Source organism: Genypterus blacodes, unplaced genomic scaffold (assembly GCF_046128005.1).
Source record: "Genypterus blacodes isolate CSIRO-AG114 ecotype Tasmania unplaced genomic scaffold, CSIRO-AGI_Gbla_v1 ptg000073l_1, whole genome shotgun sequence".
NCBI classification, from domain to species: Eukaryota; Metazoa; Chordata; class Actinopteri; order Ophidiiformes; family Ophidiidae; genus Genypterus; species Genypterus blacodes.
In genome coordinates this window covers 1,446,965-1,469,124 of record NW_027466883.1, presented here as the reverse complement: position 1 = coordinate 1,469,124, position 22,160 = coordinate 1,446,965, and the positions used below count along the sequence as shown (strand labels likewise).

The following is a 22,160-nucleotide window of genomic DNA, read 5'->3' as shown; positions in this document are numbered from 1 at the left end:
AACACCCTCTTCCTCAGCGCTTCGTCTGGCAATCCGTGTCCTCTGGGTTCTGGCCGGCCCTCCGGGGACCCTCTCCTCCTCCTCCTCCATACCTCTTCCTGGTCCCTGTCCTCCTCTTCCTCTTCCTCCTCATCGTCTTCCTCAGCGTCCGCCTCGTGTTCGTCCTCCTGCTCCTGGATCAACCTCGACTGTTCCGTTGCGTGTTTCTCTGCACAGCCAGTAGCATCACAGTGATTTATACATGCATACACAAAAGAGAAACTCAAGAATGTAGAATACTCATCTGGAACTCACTCTGGTAGTAATCAGGAGAGGAAAACCGGCGAGACGGGAACACAAAATCGGCGATGAACACCAATAACTGGGAGAACGACAAAAGTTCAAGTCAATTCGGTGGTAAAGACTGCTTACGCTTGATGTGCATTCTAAGAACATTCAACCCAGAGCCGCTGTGGACTGGGATTGGTTAGGCGTGTGGTAAGAACTCACCAGTCCCAGTGCCAGACCAGAGAACAGAGTGACCAAGCCAAAGATCACATACGAGCCCCAGTTGGGAATCCCCGGTTGTTCTGTCATGTAGTTATGACAACGCTGGAAGATAAGAGCATCAGACTGTCACACTGGCAATGATGTACATAATGATGTAATAAATGTGCCTCCTCAACTGCATATTAGCAGCTATACACTCGTGCAAATCTGCGTGTGGAATGTTTGGATGCATGTTTGGAGTGTTTTTGTTTTGTTTCTGTCACTTCAGTCTTCTCTCCTACAATGAGCATCTGACCTCTGTGTCATCTTAGTTACAATTTATTCTGCACCGGTGCTGTATTGATCTGTGTTGCGGCAAACTCCAAATTTGAAACCTTTCGTATGGCTATTTTGCATGAACGTGCTTCTTTCAGGAACCTTTCTTACGTGCATTAATAAATTGTTGTATTTCTTGCCTTTTTGAGCAGGTGCTGAGGCAAACACTTCAGATAAAGAAACCTGGAACTTGTGCCATTCGAGCAACTTCTCTTTTAACACCCTGACATGCTAGTATGGAGTCTGTATTCTTTCATTGAGGAAAATGCGAGTCGGTCAACATCACAGCAACCATGAAATAAATGTATTCTTCTTCTTCACAAAATTCTCCTTTCAGGAACTGCAAATTAATTAATCAAACTCTCAGATTATATGTAAACTATGATATGGATATTGCTTCAGGCTACTCCAGCACCGATCTGCCGGCTGCTACAATACCAACATGGTTTTGAAGAGGTGTTTTCTGACATTTGTGCCAGACGGAAGACGCAGCGAATGTAGTTTTGGCTTCCATATTTGTTCATCAGTAATGTAAATAAAAAATGAACATACTAATCAAGTATTTATTTGAACGAAATTTAAAGCACCCCATGCAATGCACCACCCCTGAACTACTACTGGCATATTTGGAGGGGATTGTGGGAATGGTGGTTTTTGCAGCTTCAAACAAACACACACACCCTGACATGCGATATGAGCCAACCTACATTTTTCCATTGAGGAAATGCAGGTAGCTGAACTTGATAACGAGGAAATAAAAGTTTTCTTCATCACAAAATTCCCCTTATGGGAAAACAGGTTTTAAATGATCAAACATGTTTGTTTTGTTGCATTGCAGTGGTCATATACAGCATCAATGTGAAAAGCCAGCTGAGTCGAAGTGAACCGATCAGAATTGAACAGAGACATCAACTCTCTTCAGTGACATTGACTGTCTACTACCTGTACTACTACCAGCTTCATCTGGTCCCGTCAGAACACTGACCCCCAAGAAGGGACAACAGGAACTGGAGATCTCAACCACTGATGATGAGTATCAGCACTTTCAAACCAAAACCTCACTCTTGTCCCTGTTAATCTCAACGAGGGAACCATTGGTAACAAGGTGTACCTGTGGTACTAGAGAGCTTACTTTAGGTAATTGTCTTTTCATCATGACAAATACAAATGGAATCACCACAGTTGTAGCTCTACACTGGAGTTGGTGAAGGTACCATGCCTCTGTAAGACACAAACAGGGGAATTGTGGTGTTCATGTTAATAAAGGCAAGTTTGGACAACATTACCAAACCTTACTGTGTTGGTCCAAAGAGTCCATCCCGTTAAGTTTGCAGTCCATCTACTGAAACACGTCTTGAATTCATATGACTGACTTGAATACTAAAGAACATTTGACAAAATTAAATCAAACATAGCTTAAGAGCTCATAAGTTTAACAAAAAAGAAAAACATTTTCTTTGAACCGTCACCAAATGATAAATGAAAATTTTGAAGAAGGAATTCCCATAATAAACAAAAAGTATCAAAGTCACCATGAGCCTCTTCAACACTACAGAGAATTAAAATGCCTGTTCACCAATTGCTCCTTTTTGCTTCACAAGAGTAAAATTGTACAGGTGCTCTGGCAACTGATAGACCAAAACAAAATGAAGCAGGGAAAATGATCTAAAATTGAAATAACAGCAAAGCACAGAGCCAGAAATAACCAAACAAAATATAAAACCAAATCGTGTCAGCCCCCAATTCAGTGTTACTTTCAGGAACCTTTCTTACGTGCATTAATAAATTGATGTATTTCTTGCCTTTTTGAGCAGGTGCTCAGGCAAACACTTCAGATAAAGAAACCTGGAACTTGTGCCATTCGAGCAACTTCTCTTTTAACACCCTGACATGCTAGTATGGAGTCTGCATTCTTTCATTGAGGAAAATGCGAGTCGGTCAACATCACAGCAACCATGAAATAAATGTATTCTTCTTCTTCACAAAATTCTCCTTTCAGGAGCTGCAGGTTTTAATTAATCAAACTCTCAGATTATATGTAAACTATGATATGGATATTGCTTCAGGCTACTCCAGCACCGATCTGCCGGCTGCTACAATACCAACATGGTTTTGAAGAGGTGTTTTCTGACATTTGTGCCAGACGGAAGACGCAGCGAATGTAGTTTTGGCCTCCATATTTGTTCATCAGTAATGTAAATAAAAAATGAACATACTAATCAAGTATTTATTTGAACGAAATTTAAAGCACCCCATGCAATGCACCACCCCTGAACTACTACTGGCATATTTGGAGGGGATTGTGGGAATGGTGGTTTTTGCAGCTTCAAACAAACACACACAGCCTGACATGCGATATGAGCCAACCTACATTTTTCCATTGAGGAAATGCAGGTAGCTGAACTTGATAACGAGGAAATAAAAGTTTTCTTCATCACAAAATTCCCCTTATGGGAAAACAGGTTTTAAATGATCAAACATGTTTGTTCTGTTGCATTGCAGTGGTCATGTACAGCATCAATATATTAAGCCAGCTGAGTCTCGATGAACTTGGCAGAATTGCTCAGACACATCAACTCGACATCAACAATAGACAATCAAACTCTGCCAACGCTGCACCAGCACCGGTCTGCCAGCTGCTACAATACCAACATGGTTTTGAAGAGGTGTTTCCTGACATTTGTGCCAATGAGGAAAAGTGTTCTTCATCACAAAATTCCCCCTTGAGGAAAAGCAGGTATTAAATAATCAAAGCAGTTATTGTTTTTCTTCCAGTGGTCATGTACAGCATCAATATAAAAAGCCAGGTGAGTCTCAGTGAATTGATCAGAGACATCAACTCTCATCAGTAACATCAACTCTCAACTGAGACATCAACTCTCCAGAGCCTCACATTCTCTGTCAGCAGATTGGTAAGTTTGCAAAAGTTTAATTTTCATGCCGTGTGAACAATGAATGTTCAATTCTGTTCAAAAGTGTTCAGTTTTCATTAATTCCTGGTGTAACATTCATAATTTCAAAATATTTCCATGTGTCATGGTTGGGAAAAGTCAAGGGTCACGCTTTATGTCTCATTGTTTAAATCCTAATCTTTTCTTTGATCCAGGTATCCACCATGGCCAAGTACATCACAGAACTCAAAGTGTCAACTAATCAATCAGAGGAGGAAGAATTCAGTGCTGACGGCTTACAGAAAATCAATGTTGATCTGAACAAAGGGGCAGGAGGAAACTACATCTACCTTTGGTACAAAACAGGTGACTGTGGAGCAATCACCAGGATTCAAACCACATTCATGAAGGGTATGGATGTTGGTTTGATCAGGGAAGGATACACCAAGATTGCTAAAAACCTGAATGCTGGAGCAGGAGGAGACGACATCTACCTTTGGTACTTCAGAGGTTCCACAGATTACCACACTGCCATAGTCGACATTGATGTCACTGCAGATGCAAATGCTGAAGCTTCAAAGTTCACCCATGGCTGGGAGAGAGTGGGCGGTGATCTGAACCGCAATGTAGGTGGAAACTGGATCCACACCTGGGTGAAGAGAGAGAAGCAAACATACATCTGTGATGTCACTGCCACCAATGGCTTCGGCATTGATGCAGACAACTTTAAGGAAGGTTACATCCGTATGGATGAAGATGTGAGCAGAAGTGCAGGTGGAATCTATAGCTTCATCTGGTACCGTCAGACCACTGACCCCAAGGAGGGACTACACAAACTGGAGATCTCAACCACTGATGATGAGTATCAGCAATATCAGAAGCAGAAGCTCACTCTTGTGCCTGTTAATCTCAACGAGGGAACCTGTGGTAACAAGGTGTACCTGTGGTCCAAGAGAGAGGGATGTTTCGACCCCATCAAGGCCACCGCTGTTCTTGTCAACCCAGGCGCCAAACATCCTTTCCAGGCGGCTGGTGTCCGTGTCATTAAGGGGAATCTGAATGCAGGAGATGAGGGCGTCCCTGAGTTCCTGTGTTATCTTACCTGAGGAGCTGAGAGTCTTCATGCTGGCTGAGTTCTGCACTCACAATGATTTCATGCTTTAACCAGAGCTCAAACTTGCTTTATGACATTGTGTCATCATTTATAATCAATTCAAATCAATGTTACCATGGAATGATTATTACTCTGTATCCATTCATTCTGTTGATTTTCTCTGATCAATAAACATTTATCAGCATCTGAAGTTTGCCTCTGCTTCTATGTTTTGTTGTCAGTTTAGCTCACTGATGTGACACAGTGGTGATATCAATCTATTTTCATCAGATGGGACATTGCATCAAAACAAAAGTCCACATATCGACTCCAAACTTCAGGTAGTTGACAAACCTTAAGAGAATCTGTCAATCATTCTCTTGTCTCTCGTCACATAAACACACTAAGACCACAGAGGCAGAGTGAAAAGCAGCGTAATGTTTCTCTCACTCCAGTCTGCTGCTCTACGCTTCTGGGAGCTCTGATCAATATGCAGAGTCAGAGAGTCCACATGTTTCAGACTGATCATAGCAGGAAGTACAAGGCTGACATCTGCTGGAGAGATCTGGAACTCCATTACATGTTTGAACTTCTTATTCAAAAACATGAACTGATTGATGATGGTCGTCCTCTGTGTGTTGTGTCACTGCTGCTTCATTATCCAACGTTCACAGCATTTGCTCTCTTTTGTTTAAGATTGTGTGGAACAACTCAAACCAACTGTGAGTGAACTTCTGGAAAATGTGAGAAAAATACACTTTACTTTATTGTGAAATGTTAAGACTGGTGACAAATATATACTTTATAGTGCCAGAATTGACTGTGAATTTGGCAGAAGCATCCATCTTGCTCAAGGACACTTCAACAGTACAAATGCTTGTTAGCAGCAGATGAAACATAGACATAAGAAGTTTACATTAGATTGTTAAAGTATCCTAATAGCGCTTGAAGTAACCGAATCGCAAGTCAAACTGCGATTTCTTTCACCCATCTCCAATATGATTAATGAGATTTTTGATGGAGAAAAAAAAAGCTGCATATAAATCAAAAAGTATACAAGTCATCATGAGGCCTCTTCAGCTGTTGCTCCTTTTTGCTTTACAAGTGTGAAATGGAAACAGGCTGACATACGAGTGGCATTAATGCTCCCAACAGCTGCATTAAAGTGCCAATGTGTTAAGATTATTTTGCTAATTGCTCAATCAGGCCTCCCTTTGTCAAACAAACGGCTCCATACTCTATATATATTCACTTATTGAAGTGGATTCCCAAATAGCTTCTCTGTTTGTGCTGCAGCATATAGATTGTTGACATATAAAGGCTGGCAACATATCTGATTCCACACAATAAAAACTTTCAACTAACCGACATCGTTGGATCATCAGCTGGCCGACACATTTTGTCGAGGCTGCTTTCTATTTCTACAGCACGATCTACTGTCACCAGGCCTTTTGTTAGGAGTGAAGATCATCTGCAGACAGTGGAGGACTCATTTTGTCTTCAGTGTCGGGACAACACTTGCAGGTAAGAAAGGTTTCCTGTCCCAAACCATGCTGACATCGCATGCAAGTGTGCCAACGGCATGCACACTTGACACAGAAGAAGGAAAACAATTGGCCGAGCAGAGATGTAGAAAGATGGTGTCCCATAATAACATTAAGGAGCAGGCTTTTTTCACTTAATCTCCAATTTACAATAAACAATAAACAATAAACATTTATCAGCATCTGAAGTTTGCCTCTGCTTCTATGTTTTGTCGTCAGTTTAGCTCACTGATGTGACACAGTGGTGATATCAATCTATTTCATCAGATGGGACACTGCATCAAAACAAAAGTCCACATATCGACTCCAAACTTCAGGTTGTTGACAAACCTTCAGAGAATCTGTCAATCATTCTATTGTCACATAAACACACTAAAACCAGAGAGGCAGAGTGAAAAGCAGCGTAATGTTTCTCTCACTCCAGTCTGCTGCTCTATGCTTCTGGGAGCTCTGATCAATATGCAGAGTCAGAGAGAGTCCACATGTTTCAGTCTGATCATAGCAGAAAGTACAAGGCTGACATCTACTGGAGAGATCTGGAACTCCATTACAAGTTTGAACACGATTGAAAAACATGAACTGATTGATGTTGATCGTCCTCTGTGTGTTGTGTCACTGCTGCTGCTTCTGGAAGATCTCCGAGAAATACCCTTTGCTTATCGTGGCATGTCCACATTTTAAACAGCCTTTAGGTTTTTAACTTTGCGGTCAAAGTTTGTCATGACTCAGTATGTTGCCTAACAGGGGGAAGGGATCATTGTCCTCTGGATCCACTAGTCCAGATACCCAGCCTCTTTAAATCGACCTCTCATTTAATGAGTCTTATAAATTAATCAACAAATTGCAGTAATGACAGCGACGTGCTTTGAATGAAAGTGCAGTTTTTTAGCCTCCACAAGCCAATTACACCTTGTATTTCATTGTCGTCATTTAGTAATGAACTTCTCAGTCAGTTGTAGGAGTAGCACATTTCTCAACTCATCTCTTTTCTTGTTTCTCTCGTTTTCTGATATTTCAGCTTAAAAAAAAAAGCCTTGGCTTCAAAACAATGGATGTTAAAAAATAAAATAGCCTTATCAGAAAGGACTCAGAATGAATAAACATTAAGTATAAATAAATAAAAGCTTTGTGTTGTGAAAGTGGAAACAGAGTGCTAAGTGGAGGAATCGTGAGAACAAATTAACCTCAGTGGTGAAATGATTTCTATTCAAGCATGTTTTCTAATTTATTGTCATTTTTCAATGCAATATGTCCATTTTTACTCAAGCTTATTCAAGCTTTAATGTACCTTATCCACTAATGCCAATTTCCCACCAAAGATTCTGAGTAATTTTCCTAACAACTTGGTTCTTGTAGTCGGATTTCAAGATCTCCGCTCTCCTTCCAGGTTTGGACCTAAAAAAGGGGACTGGGGGGTCTGGGACTCCTGAACAAAGACATCCTCCCCTCCACCGCACAGGTTTAGGGGAGAATTAAGAGGTTGGAGAATTGAGAGGCCAGAGTCTGTTTGGAAGAGGAGCAGGGTGATGAGATCCACGAACCAAACTCAACAGGAATCAAAACAGGTCTTTAAATTCTTTTTGATTTGGATAGATGCAGAGGTCTTGTTGAAAAGTTTGCTGAGGAACTGAAATATCTAGAAAAAAGAAAAGAGACAGAGGGCCGGTGCTGCAGGAGGAGGAGGAGGAGGAGGAGGAGGAGGAGGGGGACCCTGGAGTGCATGAATGACCGCACCTGCCAACTCAGACGACGAATCAGGTCATGTTGAATGCATACATACACATGACACTGATGCTGACATTGATAGAGAGGAAAGAGACATTTTAAATTTAGAGAATGTTGACATAAGATTGAATTATCAAGGAAAAGCAGCACCTTTTCTGTGTGATTCTGGGGCGTGTAGCACTGTAATATCTGCCAATAGGCAGGGTTACCACATTTGCTTAAGTCAAATAGAGTGAGTCAGATCAACCACAGGACAAAGCACAGTTGAACTATTGACAGCTCCAGTGTCCAAATCTTCTGGGTAGGGACCTTGTGTTCAAATTAGGCATAGGGCTGATGCCAACAGACAGTGGCATGAAAGTGACCAGGGTGGAGCACGTGGGGCTCCATGTGCTTGAGGGCCAGAACATTCTAAATGACTGGTATAGCCTGGATCTAGTGACTATAGGACCTAGTGTTCCTCCTCCATATAAAATGAAGCTTCCAAACAACAATCAAACTCATCATTTATAATGTAAACCCTTGCCTTGTTGATGGAGATATCATTTCCATGATGACCACGCGAAAACAGTCATATCACACAAAAATGAAGTTGCTAAAATGGGAATTGGATTGATTTATAGAATGACATGAATCTTGAAACAGAGGATGGAAACAGAGTAGAGAGAAGTGTGGGAAACCAGACCAGGAGAGTTTCTGTTTGTGCTTGTGGTTGGCTGCTCACCACTGAGGTGGAAAAGGTTCAGGATGCTCCTTAATAAAAATGGACAGAAGATGGCGAGACCAACTCAAAGACCACCTTGCTACTGCAGAACCCTGCCTGCGTATTCTCAGTGAGAACCTGTGTCGCTCTCATATCACGCAAACAAATCTGCCAATGGCTCAGATAAAATGAAACTTTGAACCTTTTTCAGTACATTCTTAAATTTTATGACGTGATAAAAAATAAATAAATATATGTCCCTATGCTTTCAGATGTATGAGCTGTAAAGCATGGTGACAATATGGGGGCAAATGGGCCAGATCGGGCTAAATGAAGGAGGACAGGAACTAAAGCAGCAGTGCAGCCGTCTGCCTTCACTGTATGTGGAGAGTTTAACCCTTGCTAAACAGAGCATGCAGAATGCTGCTCAAGGTACCATGACAGCACTTATTAGAGATCCACTCTGCAAAATGGCTCCTCCTATAATCCAGGGTCAGAAACGTGCTGATGATGCCTTCCAATATTACCTTTGGTGTGTCTATCGTGTTTTGGACTGTGGTCCAATTCATTGTGTGCAATTAGCTGCAATCATTGATGCACAGTTTATCATTAATAATTGTTCAACCCAGTCCTCAGTGGGCCCTTAATCCAGCAGAATCTCTGTCCTGCCATGTTACCACCTGATAGTCCAAGTTCCTGAGAGCAACTTGGAGTAACAGGTGGAAGCGTTTCAGAACATGGTATGATAGAAAACCTGCTGGATTAGGGCTGATAGAGGACCAAGATGGAGAATTCATTGATGGAGTCACTGGATAATTTTCCGATCAAGTAAAAAATAAAAGTAGAACTACTTCATTGTAAATTAATGGTTTACATATTTAGTAAAATATTCATTACAATAAATCATCTCAGCCATCTTTGTTCAAACTGTTGGGCAAATCTGAATGAAAATGTGTGAATGAGCTGCTGTCCACAGAAAACATTTTATTGTGAGTGAGTTGTGTTTTGTGATGAACAGCCTGCGACAGCCTCAGTCGTGTATCAACACTGCCCTCCTCCTGCTTTGTGTGGTACAGCACAGCGTGTCAGTGAGCGATGCAGGAGGGTTTCTATCCAGTTTGCTTGAAATATTCAGAAACATATTCTGTGTACATGCAACTCAGTTATGCACATATACTGTATATATGTAAATACTGTGTAAATATATATCTTGTTATTTCTTTTTTTGACAAAAACCTATGCACAGAGGCAAACCTCAGATGCTGATAAGCGTTTGCGTGTCACTGATACTCATCATCAGTGCTTCCAGTTCCTATAGTCTCTTCTTAGGGTCAGTGGTCTGAAGGTACCAGATGAAGCTCTTCATTCCACCTGCATCTCTGCTCACATTTTCATCCATACCAATGTTACCTTTCTAGAGTTGTCTGCATCAACGCCAAAGTCATAAGTGGCAGTGACATCCCAAATAAATGTTTGTTTCTCTCTCTTCACTCAGGTGTGGATCCACATTCCACATACATCGGGGTTCAGATCACAGCCCACTCTCTCCCAACCATGGGTGAACTTTGAAGCTTCAGCATTTGCATCTTCAGTGACATCAATGTCGACTATGGGTGTGAGCACAATATCAGCACGTATGAATTTGCACAATTTTGAATTCATCAATGTATTGTAGTAAAATAAACTGAAATTGAGTGAAAAAGAAAATTACTGTGTACATGCTGAGATCTGCAAAATGACTACAGATGGATTATAAACATCCATTTGGCAAAATAGGAGCAAACAGTAACTCCTCATTGCAGTAACTGTGTAATATGAGGGTTTGAAATTTTTTGCAGATAGGCCTCTGGCACTATGTGGTATGAGTGTGAGTTTGCAGCTTTTAACAAGTCGTACTTTGGACTGTGCTGCGAGGGAAGCGCAGCCATGACTTCCTTAGCTTTACCATGCAGTGCAACAATAGAGCCAAAGATGTTGGGAGGCCACTGGAGTGCATTAAAGCACCAGAGAAGGTCACCCATCTTATTCAAAACAGAGATAAAATGGAAATCCTTTGAAAGAAAAGGTATTTTATTCAAAATAAGCAAGCAACCGGGACTTAAAGGTGTATAACAAAACAACCTACGAGACGTAAATCAAAGTAAAACAACTACGGGGGAAACTAGTTTTCTATTTTCTTTACATTTTTCTGTTTTTAATCGTGTCTAAGTGTCCTTTTCTTTTCCTGATACTTTTATCTTATTTTATTGTAAAGCATTTTGAATTGCTTTGCTGCTGAAATGTGCCATATAAATAAAATTGCCCTGCCTTGCGATAACAGGCGTCTACTTCAGTTTGATGAAATGCCAGCTAAAGTACTAAGGTAATCTGTTTTCTTATACGAAAGGAAAAGGTGAAGAGAAGGAGGATGAAAAAGGATGAGGAAGACATACCTGATGCCAATAAAGAGTTTTTTGTGAGATGTGTGGATTTCTAAAGAAAGTTAATCATCCCTAGGGTTCAAAGTTTACGGTGTGTGGCAGTAAAGGTATTGCCACATTGAAGGAGACTGAATTCCTTGGAAACTCATGGATTCCCTGTTACATCCTTTCACATCAATAAACTACAGACACCTCAAAGTAAAGTTTACTTTGAGGCGTTTACTTAGTAAACAGTAACTGTGGGACGATCAGAATGTGGAAACATACAATGCTTCTGTAATATCCTCTTAGAGGGATATTTTGGATTTTCAAACAAATACTCGTATTTGCTGCATCTTACCAGTGTAGTTGATGGTCTCACCCATCATCTCCTTCGTCATCTCCTTCACTGTTATGAGAACGTGCCACACTGGCAGTGTGCTGCTCCATCGTGAATACATATGGATACCTTCCCACAAACATCACCACGTCAGCAGCAACCCAAAACTAAGAAAATGTTTTGGAAGATGTACAACACGGACGTGTGGTATCAGAATGTTTATCTGTGTGCGAGTCCCTTTATGCTATCTGCTGATCTCTGTTGATGTTATTGTTGCTGTAAGAGAAGATTACTACATTCAGAAAGTTGCAATACTCGTAGAAAGCTTTGATTAAATCTAATAATCTGAGGTAAGCTGGGGAGGAGCACAGCATTTTGGAGTGAAATTGGCTTTGGTGGATAAAGTACCTTGAAGCTTGAAGAAGCTTGAAGAAGCTGGAAGAAGCTTGACCTTTGAGCCTGAAATACCTTGCAGCTCAGTCATTCATTGATGTGAGAGTATTATTAACGATTTTAGACATTAATCGTAATATAACGATTAATGAGATTTTTGATGGAGAAAAAAAAGCTGCATAAAAATCAAAAAGTATACAAGTCATCATGAGGCCTCTTCAGCCGTTGCTCCTTTTTGCTTTACAAGTGTGAAATGGAAACAGGCTGACATACGAGTGGCATTAATGCTCTCAACAGCTGCATTAAAGTGCCAATGTGTTAAGATTATTTTGCTAATTGCTCAATCAGGCCTCCCTTTGTCAAACAAACAGCTCCATACTGTGTATATTCACTTATTAAAGTGGATTCCCAAATAGCTTCTCTGTTTGTGCTGCAGCATATAGATTGTTGACATGTAAAGGCTGGCGACATATCTGATTCCACACAATCAACTTTCAACTCAACAGACATTGTTGGATCATCAGCTGGCCGACACATTTTGTAGAGGCAGCTTTCTATTTCTACAGCACAATCTACTGTCAACAGGCCTTTTGTTAGGAGTGAAGATCATCTGCAGACAGTGGAGGACTCATTTTGTCTTCAATGTCGGGACAACACTTGCAGGTAAGAAAGGGTTCCTGTCCCAAACCACGCTGACATCGCATGCAAGTGTGCCAACGGCATGCACACTTGACACAGAAAAAGGAAAACAATGGGCCAAGCAGAGATGTAGAAAAATGAGACTAAGATTAAGTTTATTTATCATGTTGCATGCAATTCACGTGCAAGTTACATGCAATTGAAATTTTTCTTGCACCCACTCGTACATATCACACACAAACACATGCCTTATAGAGAGGGTGCTGGGCAGCCATTTGTTGGTGGGTTGGGGGTTCGGTGCCTTGCTCATGTGCACCTCGGCAGTGCTCTGGCAGTTGCAAAACTGGCAACTCACCAGCTACCAGTCTGCTTACTTGGCGCACACAGGGGACTCGAACCGGTGAGCCTCTGGTTCCCAGCTGTCGACCCAGCGGACTGAGCTACTGCCGCCCCAACTTATGTTGCCCCATATTAACATTAAGGAGCAGGCTCTTTTCACTAAATCTCCAATTTACACTGAATGTGGTGTGAATGTTTTGTTATGGAGGGTTCAACTTTCACGGCCTAAACGATTGACCCTGAAAGTGCCACACCAAGTATCAGTTCTTCTGTTACAGAATGAAATCACTTGTCAGCAGCTAGAACTTTCTCATGCATGTCTATGGGAAAAGTGGATCAGTTTGCAATGAATCCAGTCTGATTCAATATCGCAATAACATTGACTGCTACACACCTTTAAATTTGAGGAGATAAGATTCATGAGAAAACCACACCTGTTGTTAGATCTTTATTCATATGATTGGAATGTTTTCACCTTTCAAGTCAAGGCAAGTTTTTATTTTGAAGTCAAAACGCTCTTGTAATTTTTGGGCATGCATGTGGGTGTATGATTGTGAGGTTTAAAGGTGTGTTTGTTTGAATTGGTGTTGAAGTCGGTCTTTTACAACAGATTAACCCTAAGGATGTTGGTATCGCCCCTTGTATCCTGTGCTGCTGCACCGGGATGTTTCTTTAATGATTTGGCTAAAAGTGTGTAGATGAGTGCATTGCACATCATGTCATTGGTCTTAATTGCACATTTGATTCATGTTTTACATTTTGTTGTGTGTCATGGCTATACGGCTGTAGATTATTGTCTACAAAATATTCATTGTGTGAAACCGTAATGGAGTTTCTGTTAGTTTTACTTAAGCTCTTACTTAGGAATTTATTCAAACTAAAGTAAAGTGAACCATCATTCATCATCGCTGTTGTCTCTCTGTCTCCCCTACAGGCCACTTCATGCTGGTGCTGGTACTGATTATAGGTTGGGCCGGTCTCTCACTCAATCACACACTCTGTTGTGGCTCTCTGAGCTGGACTGGTAAGCCACCCCTGGCCTAGACTATCATTCAGCCGGGATGCTACATTTACACAACTTCAAAGTCATTCTAACACTGAATCCTGCATCACACAGGATGACGCTCTTCTACTGTACTGTTATACTAAATATACTCAACTTATAAAAGTGCTAAGTAAGTACTTGGGGCAAAGACCTTAGATAATGGTAAATGAACTGTACTTATGTAGCACTTTTATCTTTACAATGACCTCACATTCACCCATTCATACACACACATCATGCAAGCACCAAGCTGGCACATCAGGAGCAGTTTGGGAATCAGTCACTTGCTCAACAACACTTGATAATGCAGTTTTTCAGCCTCCACAAGCCAATTACACCTTGTTTTTCATTGTTGTCATTTTGTAATGAACTTCTCAGCAATTGAGGGTCCGGCGCCTTGCTCAGGGGCACCTTGGCAGGGACTCGAACCGGCGACCCTCCTGTTCCCAAGCGGAATCTCTACCCACTGAGCTACTGCCTCCCCTTATTCAAGCTTCAATGTACCTTATCCACTAAAGCCAATTTCCCACCAAAGATTCTAAGTAATTTTCCAAACAACTTGGTCCTTCTAGTCGGAATTCAAGATCTCCGCTGTCCTTCCAAGTTTGGACCTGAAAATGTGCAATGGGACTCCTGAATAAAGACATCCTCCCCTCCACCGCACAGGCTTAGGGGAGAATTGAGAGGTTGGAGAATTGAGAGGCCAGAGTCTGTTTGGAAGAGGAGCAGGGTGATGAGATCCACAAACCCAACTCAACAGGAATCAAATCAGGTCTGTAAATTCTTTTTATTTGGATAGATGCAGAGGTCTTTGTTGAAAAGTTTGCTGAGGAACTGAAATATCTAGAAAAAGACAGTTGAACTATTGACAGCTCTAGAAGCTATATCTGACAAGACTGTATAGGTGAAGACAAATGTATCAGCCAGTGAGCAACTCCCAGCATCGTGGGGGAGTAATCTTGTGTACTAATCTTGTGTCTGTTGTCCTGCCTGTGCATCTTACTGTTTGTCTTTCTTAACTTCTAATAAAACCTTAACTCTTTGCTCACTTGAATGACTGCCTGTTTTCTCTTAGTGTGGTCTTTGTGTGTGTGTGTGTGTGTGTGTGTGTGTGTGTGTGTGTGTGTGTGTGTGTGTGTGTGTGTGTGTGTGTGTGTGTGTGTGTGTGTGTGTGTGTGTGCCTTCGTAAACTGAGTGGGCTTGCAACCATTATGCCTTTTGGAAATTGTAAGAATAGTTCATAGTGCCGATAATTCTGTGTATACGCTGCCCAAAACATCAGTGTTTGTGATGCAGTTCAGGTAAACGTGGAGGAATCTCAGTACATGGATGAAATTTAAAGCGTTCTGTGATTATGCTTAATCAGTTTTTTGAGACAAAGTACACCAAGTGAGGACATGCATGTACAGACTGCTCAAGGCTACAGTGTGTGGTGTATTCAATTCTGTCTCCAGCTCTCTTCATCTCTTTTCCATCTCTGTGCCTGCCCTCTGAGAAGACGAGGGGAAGTACAGTATAATGACTAAACTGCCACTGATATTCCAGATTCCGGTTTATTGAATCATGTAGTGATTCCAAAAACACACAGAAGACACCGAGTTCCAACGCATACCCTGTCCCAAAGTGAGAATGTTTCATTAAGGTTGCACCACTTTAGGCATTCTGAAAAGGTATAAACACTGTGGATTACCAACCTGGTCTCTGACGTACATAGTAAGAAGAGCTGAGCCTGACAGAAATGACACTGCAGCCTTACACAGATTGAAAGATGGAGTGTTAAATGCTTTTCTTCTGTCTTTAAATGTAATCAGTTGTTGATTACATATATTTTGGAAGAAAAAAAATCAACTTCTTGCCTTTTAGAACTGAAGTTGGTTGCTGTTGTACCAGTTTAGACATCAGATCTGATGTTAGATGAACCAACAGATGTGCCGGCATCACTGTGTCCATACAGCCTCACCCATTAAAATGTGTGTGTTAAAAGAACTTCTATCTAACTTCTATCACAAACTAGATAGAATGTTTGCCAGAAAAGACAGTAAAAGCTTTACGAGAGCATTGATGTCAGAGGCCACAAGATTAGCTTCACTGATCTCGTTTGGGATTTGGGATAATTAAAGTTCAAAAAAATATTGCATTAGGATAATATCAGAAATTAAGATAGTTGCCATAAATTGTAATCATATCAAATGTTAGCCGTATAGAAATACAGATGCTACTACCAATGTTCACATTCTAGGTCAACTCCCTGTTTTTTAAAGTTGGTCTCAGTCTTGGTTCACATGAATATAAATGCAATTTGTCATTTCTCATGCAATTAGTCTGAAACCTGCTGTGTTGACATACAGTATGTTTCCTCCAGCTTAACATAGATAGAAGCTTCTCCATGTACATCTAACTAAAGTACAATCTCCTTACATCTCTGTGAATCTCTGTTTCTGGTGTAGCTGTCTTCTATGGTTATGTTTACTGGGCTGTAAGGTGCCAACACACAGAATGATGATGAGGATGATGATGATATTGTGACCATAGTATTGAACAATTGTCAATCTGACCCCTGACCTGTTTAGAGATGCAGGGTTTTCGCCACTTGCTGACCTCTCACATAGACCGGTATTAGAAATATTGAACACATGAATTTGAAAGATACAAAAATAACCCCACAAGAACATGAAGCCATTGATTTATGTGCTTAATTCATTTGGAATATTGATCCAAGTGTTCTCATAATTGTCATATAGCCAAAGATTGGATAGATTTGATTTGAATGAAAGAAAGATGCAGCTTGAATATTAGATATGATATCAAATACACAGGTGACCCAAATCTGCTATGAAAAAAAGTCTCATTCAGTTGTTCACACTGTTCAAGAAAGAAGTTGACCACCTTGGCTTTGAATGTAAACGTTAATGACACCTTTTGGTCATTTTCTCTTTCAGCTATTGGTTCTAAATGTTCTGTCAGATCTGTTTAGATTTGAATCGACATTAACACTTTGATCAAGGCTCAGGTGTTATAATCATATATATATATATATATATAAACACAACTTACAGTAGATTAGTCTGCCCATTATGAAAGTACAATGTTGAGAGAAATCCTCTGATGTGTAGATGGACCTGCATCTGCTTTACTGCATCTGATATGACCAGTGTGTGTCTGTGTTTTAGTGTTTGACTAACTTGTGATTTGTGTAAATGTGTTATTAAGGTTGCAGTGGGCATATAATTGAGGAATCGATAGACAATGAGAGATCAGTGCAAGACATCTGTCCTCTCTGGCTCCTCCTGCTGTTGGCCGCTGTCATGTAGCCATGTCATGCATGCAGGGAGGCTTGTGTTGAGGGAGCAGCTGAGGAGTTTGAGCTGAGGCAGAGGGAGCAATACCTATAAACGTCCTGATTCTGCCCACTACACAAACACTACTGCTTTAAATAGGAAATGCAGTGTGGAACTTTGAGCCCATTCCTTACTGGATATTGAAACGCAGTCATAAATTGTGAGTAAGACTACAAAGTAAATTGAAGTCCCTCCTTGCCTCAGTTAGATTTGTTAGTGTTGGTCTAACACTAAAACACATGTATTCTATATGTTTCTGTATGGGTGTGTATTTGCATTCAGGCTGTTGTGACTATAGTGTGTGTGTGTGTTTGTGTGTGTGTGAGTGTAACCTTATGTCGTCTTCCATCAGGACGGCACAGGCTCCTTGAAGAGGAGTGGCTCCTTCAGCAAACTCAGAGCCTACATTTCTGTGTTTTTAGATTCATTCCAAGCTTGTTCTGATTGGCCGAGACCTTCATGTCTGATCTGGTGACATCCACAGGCGCTGGCCAAACACTGGCTCTCCAGTCTCGCTCGCATGCGTGTAGACCGATGAATTCAGAGGTATTACATGTTCATGTCAACATGTTGCAGAGATAAATGACCAATCAAAAGCAAAGCTCTCAGGGCAGCTCAGGACCTGTGTCAGCACACGCACTTCTATATTACACTCTAAACATGAGGGATGCAACTATAACTTAAACCACACGTTCATGTTGTGGTTGATGACATCTCTGAGGAGAGCAAACCTACTAATATGTGCTTCTGGAATGCCTTGATGTTGGTCAGCCTCTGGAACTCACTTTGTCTGTTTTAACCAATAATAGTTGCAGCTATTTATTACATTTGTGCCCTTAGACTATTTATTTCAATTCATTTTTAATTACAGCTCATTCATGTGATGGAATTGTATCCTTGTCTGTTTCTTTGTGCATTTGACTTGGAAGTGCTTGTCTGCATGGCCCTTTGGTTTGGAATTTTCTTCTGTGTTAGATTTTTATTTATGAATAAATTTTTATTTGAATGTACTTGCATGCCTCATGTGTGTGCGCGCTCCTTTTGGTTTCCTTCTCTGTGCTGCACTTCTCTCTGGCTCCTTTACATGATGAAGTGATGATGTCTTCTCCTTCTTCATCATCATCATCATTAGCATCATGAGTGTTTATTTGTCAATTAAAATGTAAAGCACTGCAAACATGTCCATTTAAGACCTTAAAGTGAGTACATCCCTTTTCTTTTATTGATTATAGAGACTTCATAAAGTTAGGATTCTGGAAAGTTTCATTCACACTGGATGAAATTGTCATTTTGTCCAAAATGAACCTAGATTTTGGATCTTCTCCATCAGTAAATTGAGCGCAGTTGAATCAGCTGAATTCCTCTAAAATAACATCATTTAATGGTCGATCAAATCTATTTTTGTCCATAAAACTGAAAAACATCAGTTACTCCTCCTTATAACCCAGCTTTTTGTTTTTCTCAAAACACAGCTGGATGCACTGGAATATCCAGTGAAAGTGGACATGTTCTGCAGTAGCTTCGTTTTCCACACATGAATACTGAGTGCATGTTTACACCACTTACACCTGACGGATAACAATATATGAATACTACTGAAGAGTTCATGCAGGTCAATAAAAACATCATACAGACATAACATGAAAAGCTGTTCAGACACAGAAAATGTGTGTTCTTGGAAATGTGTTGCTGCAATGTGCCACAGGACAATTATGGACTGTATTTAAATATTGGTCAATAATTGATACATTTCAATAAAAGGGCCTAACATTTCATATCAAAGAATCACTCAAAGCATCACTGAATGAATACATTTTTTATTTGCACTGTATGTTATTTTTTATTTGATGCATTTTATGATTTTAACTTTTATCAATACTTCCAGAGAATCACACAATTTTAAAGAACAACTTTATGAATGTTTTAAATGGGCTAAGTAATAAAACATTTGTTTGATTAACCAATGAAAAAGTGTATAATCAGTCCAGTGGCACATCAGACTACATGGTGGGGTTTTAAAGTGAACAGGTATAATTCACTTTTTAGTATCTATCAGCAGTGAAACTAACCGTTGTGTTAATCTCACAATGGCATTAACCAGCACAAATTTAATCTCCATTGAGCTAAACACACTCTCCACCCCTCACCTCTGACCTCTGACCCCTCATCCCTGCTCCTCACTGACATCATCTTGCATGTGACTATTCTGGGTGCAGCATGAAGCGAGCCAGCTCACTGGGGGTTCTTAACGTGGTGGACAAGGCTGCCAGCGACCATTATCAAGTAAGGAACCCAAGAGTTTCTGATTTTAACCCGGATCAAATACACTCTGTGGGTTTATCTGGGTTGAATCCATAAAATCACCACTGTGTTACAATTAGATATCAAATACATTTTATGTGCACAATTGAGAGCTGGTGGGAGGCTCATGGCCAACACAAATCAGTGTTGCCAATAGATCTCCTGGCAATTGTGTTGCTCTCTCTCTCTCTCTCTCTCTCTCTCTCTCTCTCTCTCTCTCTCTCTGTCTCTCTCTCTCTCTCTCTCTCTCTTTCTGTCAGGCAGCCATGTCACATGTATGAGTTGACGAGTTTGTAAAACCACTAGTGACATCATGAACGAGCCTCACACACTAATATCACATACTTTAATGTTTAAACTAATCAACTGAAATGAATAACAGGAGTGTGTTGTTCGGAACGTTCTACTGTAACAACATTTAAAAATGGTTAACTCCTACAATGTCAAAGACATTGATTTTAGGACATAAGTGCAAGCGGTGTATAATAATGTACACAAACTTCTCACTTAATAGACAACATAAGTGAAGGTTAAGCTGTTATTGTTCACCAACAAACCTACACTTCCTTTCCATTCTAGGAACAAAATAATCGTCTGAAGAATAGTCGGGACCTGAGTGCCAGTCACACCGATCTGGCACTTTGAAGGTGCCGCTTGGCTGCAGAGGTCATAAGTAACAACTTCCTGCCTGGAGTCATGTCTTCCAGCCCAAGATGCTCCTTCAGTCTCTCCACAAGATGTTTGTGAAAGTTAAATATCTGCCACATGTTGCCTTATCATCTCCACCAGCTCCTCTGTGTCCCTCCACTCAGCGGTCACTGTACAGGTTGTAATGTTTGGTTGCACTTTTGATGGAATCTTTCTGTGCTGGTTCTCTTAGAGTGTGATATATGCTGGTGTATTTGCTGTCTTCTCGCCTGTTTTGAATCCATTGTTGTTGCTGGTCATGTGATCCTGGAATATGATTTGTGTGTATATTTGTATTATTACATGTAATGTGCGTGTGTGTGTTTGCGTGCTGTTGTGTTTGAGTGCCCATATGAGAGTTGGTCGTCACGATTTAGTCTGATCGGTTTCGTGTTTTGCGCTTTTACTATAAATGCAGATGCATTGTAGTTCCAAAACAATTTCCCTTTAAGAAGAAATAATCTCAATGGTTGAAGTGAGTGGGGCCAAATTAAATTTGCCCGTGCTAAAGTTGGATTTAAAGGTAAACATTGTTAATAATGCAGGAACCCTTTATCAACACTGTAATGGCAACTCAAAGCCCAATGAAAAAGCAGCAAGGAAATGTGAAATCATTGCTAAAGCTTTGGACTAAATCATTACAGCTTTGCTGTAATGGAGTTTCTGCACTGTCTTGTATCACCCACTTTAGCCACTAGTGCACTGAGCAGTGATAACAGTGACTTTAAGCAATGAAATCTGCTGGATCGTTACAGTGGCTGGAATAGATTTGTGCACTGTTCCGTATGTGTGAACCTGACTGCTCCACATAACCTGTGTATCTACTTTGTCATAGATCTACTATATCATAGATCTACTATGTCATAGATCTACGTACAGGCTACAGGGGCTCACCAGGTTCAAGCAACCTGGGGCCGGTCATTGTAGCGGCCGGTGCGGCCATCACAGCTTAAAGTCCCTCCTCACAGCAGAGCAAAGTTGAGCTGCCTCTTAACATGAACACACTGCAGCTGTATATCCTTTAACCCAAGCTGGCTACTTGATGGCAACATAAGTATCTGAAAGCTGTGACATAACATAAACAAAAAGAGAAGGGGCCCCAAGAGAGATTAAGATTTTAGAACGCACACCTTTCATGAATCTTTTCTGACTTTTCTAAGCTAATTCCTGCTTTTGGGACATTTAGCCATAATTTTAAACAGTGGAAATGTATTTTAGTAAGGTACATTGCCAGGTTGGTAACTAGCACGCTTGTTTTCTTTGACTCTACCAATGCAGGTTTAACTGAACCAATGAGAATAGTTCTGTCTCAGAGAAATAATTCAATAATTCAAACGGCCTCCATAAACCTTTTTGAAAAACAACCCAGAAGTGAACATGAGCTCTGCTCAGTTTTCTCACCAGATTTTCAATGGAAATTCCACATTTGTCTTTGATACGTACTGAAAATAAGTACATCAATAAATTCAGGAGCAAATGAGAACAAAATAAAACCTGTTTAGAAAAAAGTAAACAAACAAAAAAACCCAAAACAGATTTCCTCCTCAAATCAACAAATTGTTCCTTATTTAAATCATATGTAAAGTATGAATAGAACATGTGGAAGTATTTTTACTTTACTTTTCATTGCAATTCACCAAATCTCCTGAAACGACAATCTAGAAAAACTTTTGAGGCTGAAAGTCTGAAATTAGTTTTTTGTTTATCTTTCATGGCTGATTGGTAGACAAATGGAAAAAAACTTCTAATGGTTATTTAAACTACAGACCTTTTTCCTTTAAATCAGAACTAATGTGCGAAAAAAAGAAATCATTAGAGATGTACTGAGGGAATTTACAGCTTAGACATACTTGAGTGATTTGAGGTTTCAAACTGTAATGTTCAGAAGATTCATTACACACTTACTGCCTTGGAGTCCA

The 22,160-nt window shown here is 40.4% G+C and overlaps 1 protein-coding gene and 1 long non-coding RNA gene across 4 annotated transcripts; both read left to right on the top strand.

The window, feature by feature from the left end:
• The first annotated feature begins 3,627 nt into the window (after positions 1 to 3,627).
• On the top strand, positions 3,628 to 4,973 carry LOC143005989 (uncharacterized). The gene is made up of 2 exons (XM_076157291.1): positions 3,628 to 3,716; positions 3,911 to 4,973. Exon 2 carries the CDS (start codon positions 3,920 to 3,922, stop codon positions 4,799 to 4,801), a length of 882 nt encoding a protein of 293 aa, XP_076013406.1. The 5' UTR covers positions 3,628 to 3,716; positions 3,911 to 3,919; the 3' UTR covers positions 4,802 to 4,973.
• Positions 4,974 to 14,348: 9,375 nt separating this feature from the next.
• LOC143006267 (uncharacterized) lies at positions 14,349 to 21,734 on the top strand. 3 transcript variants are annotated; one of them, XR_012964240.1, is made up of 3 exons: positions 14,349 to 14,687; positions 17,676 to 19,536; positions 20,134 to 21,734. It is a non-coding gene; the product is annotated as an uncharacterized LOC143006267 (long non-coding RNA). The 3 variants fall into 3 exon arrangements; XR_012964239.1 differs by having other exon boundaries at positions 17,606 to 19,536; XR_012964238.1 differs by lacking the exon at positions 14,349 to 14,687 and having other exon boundaries at positions 15,918 to 19,536.
• Positions 21,735 to 22,160: the final 426 nt, after the last annotated feature.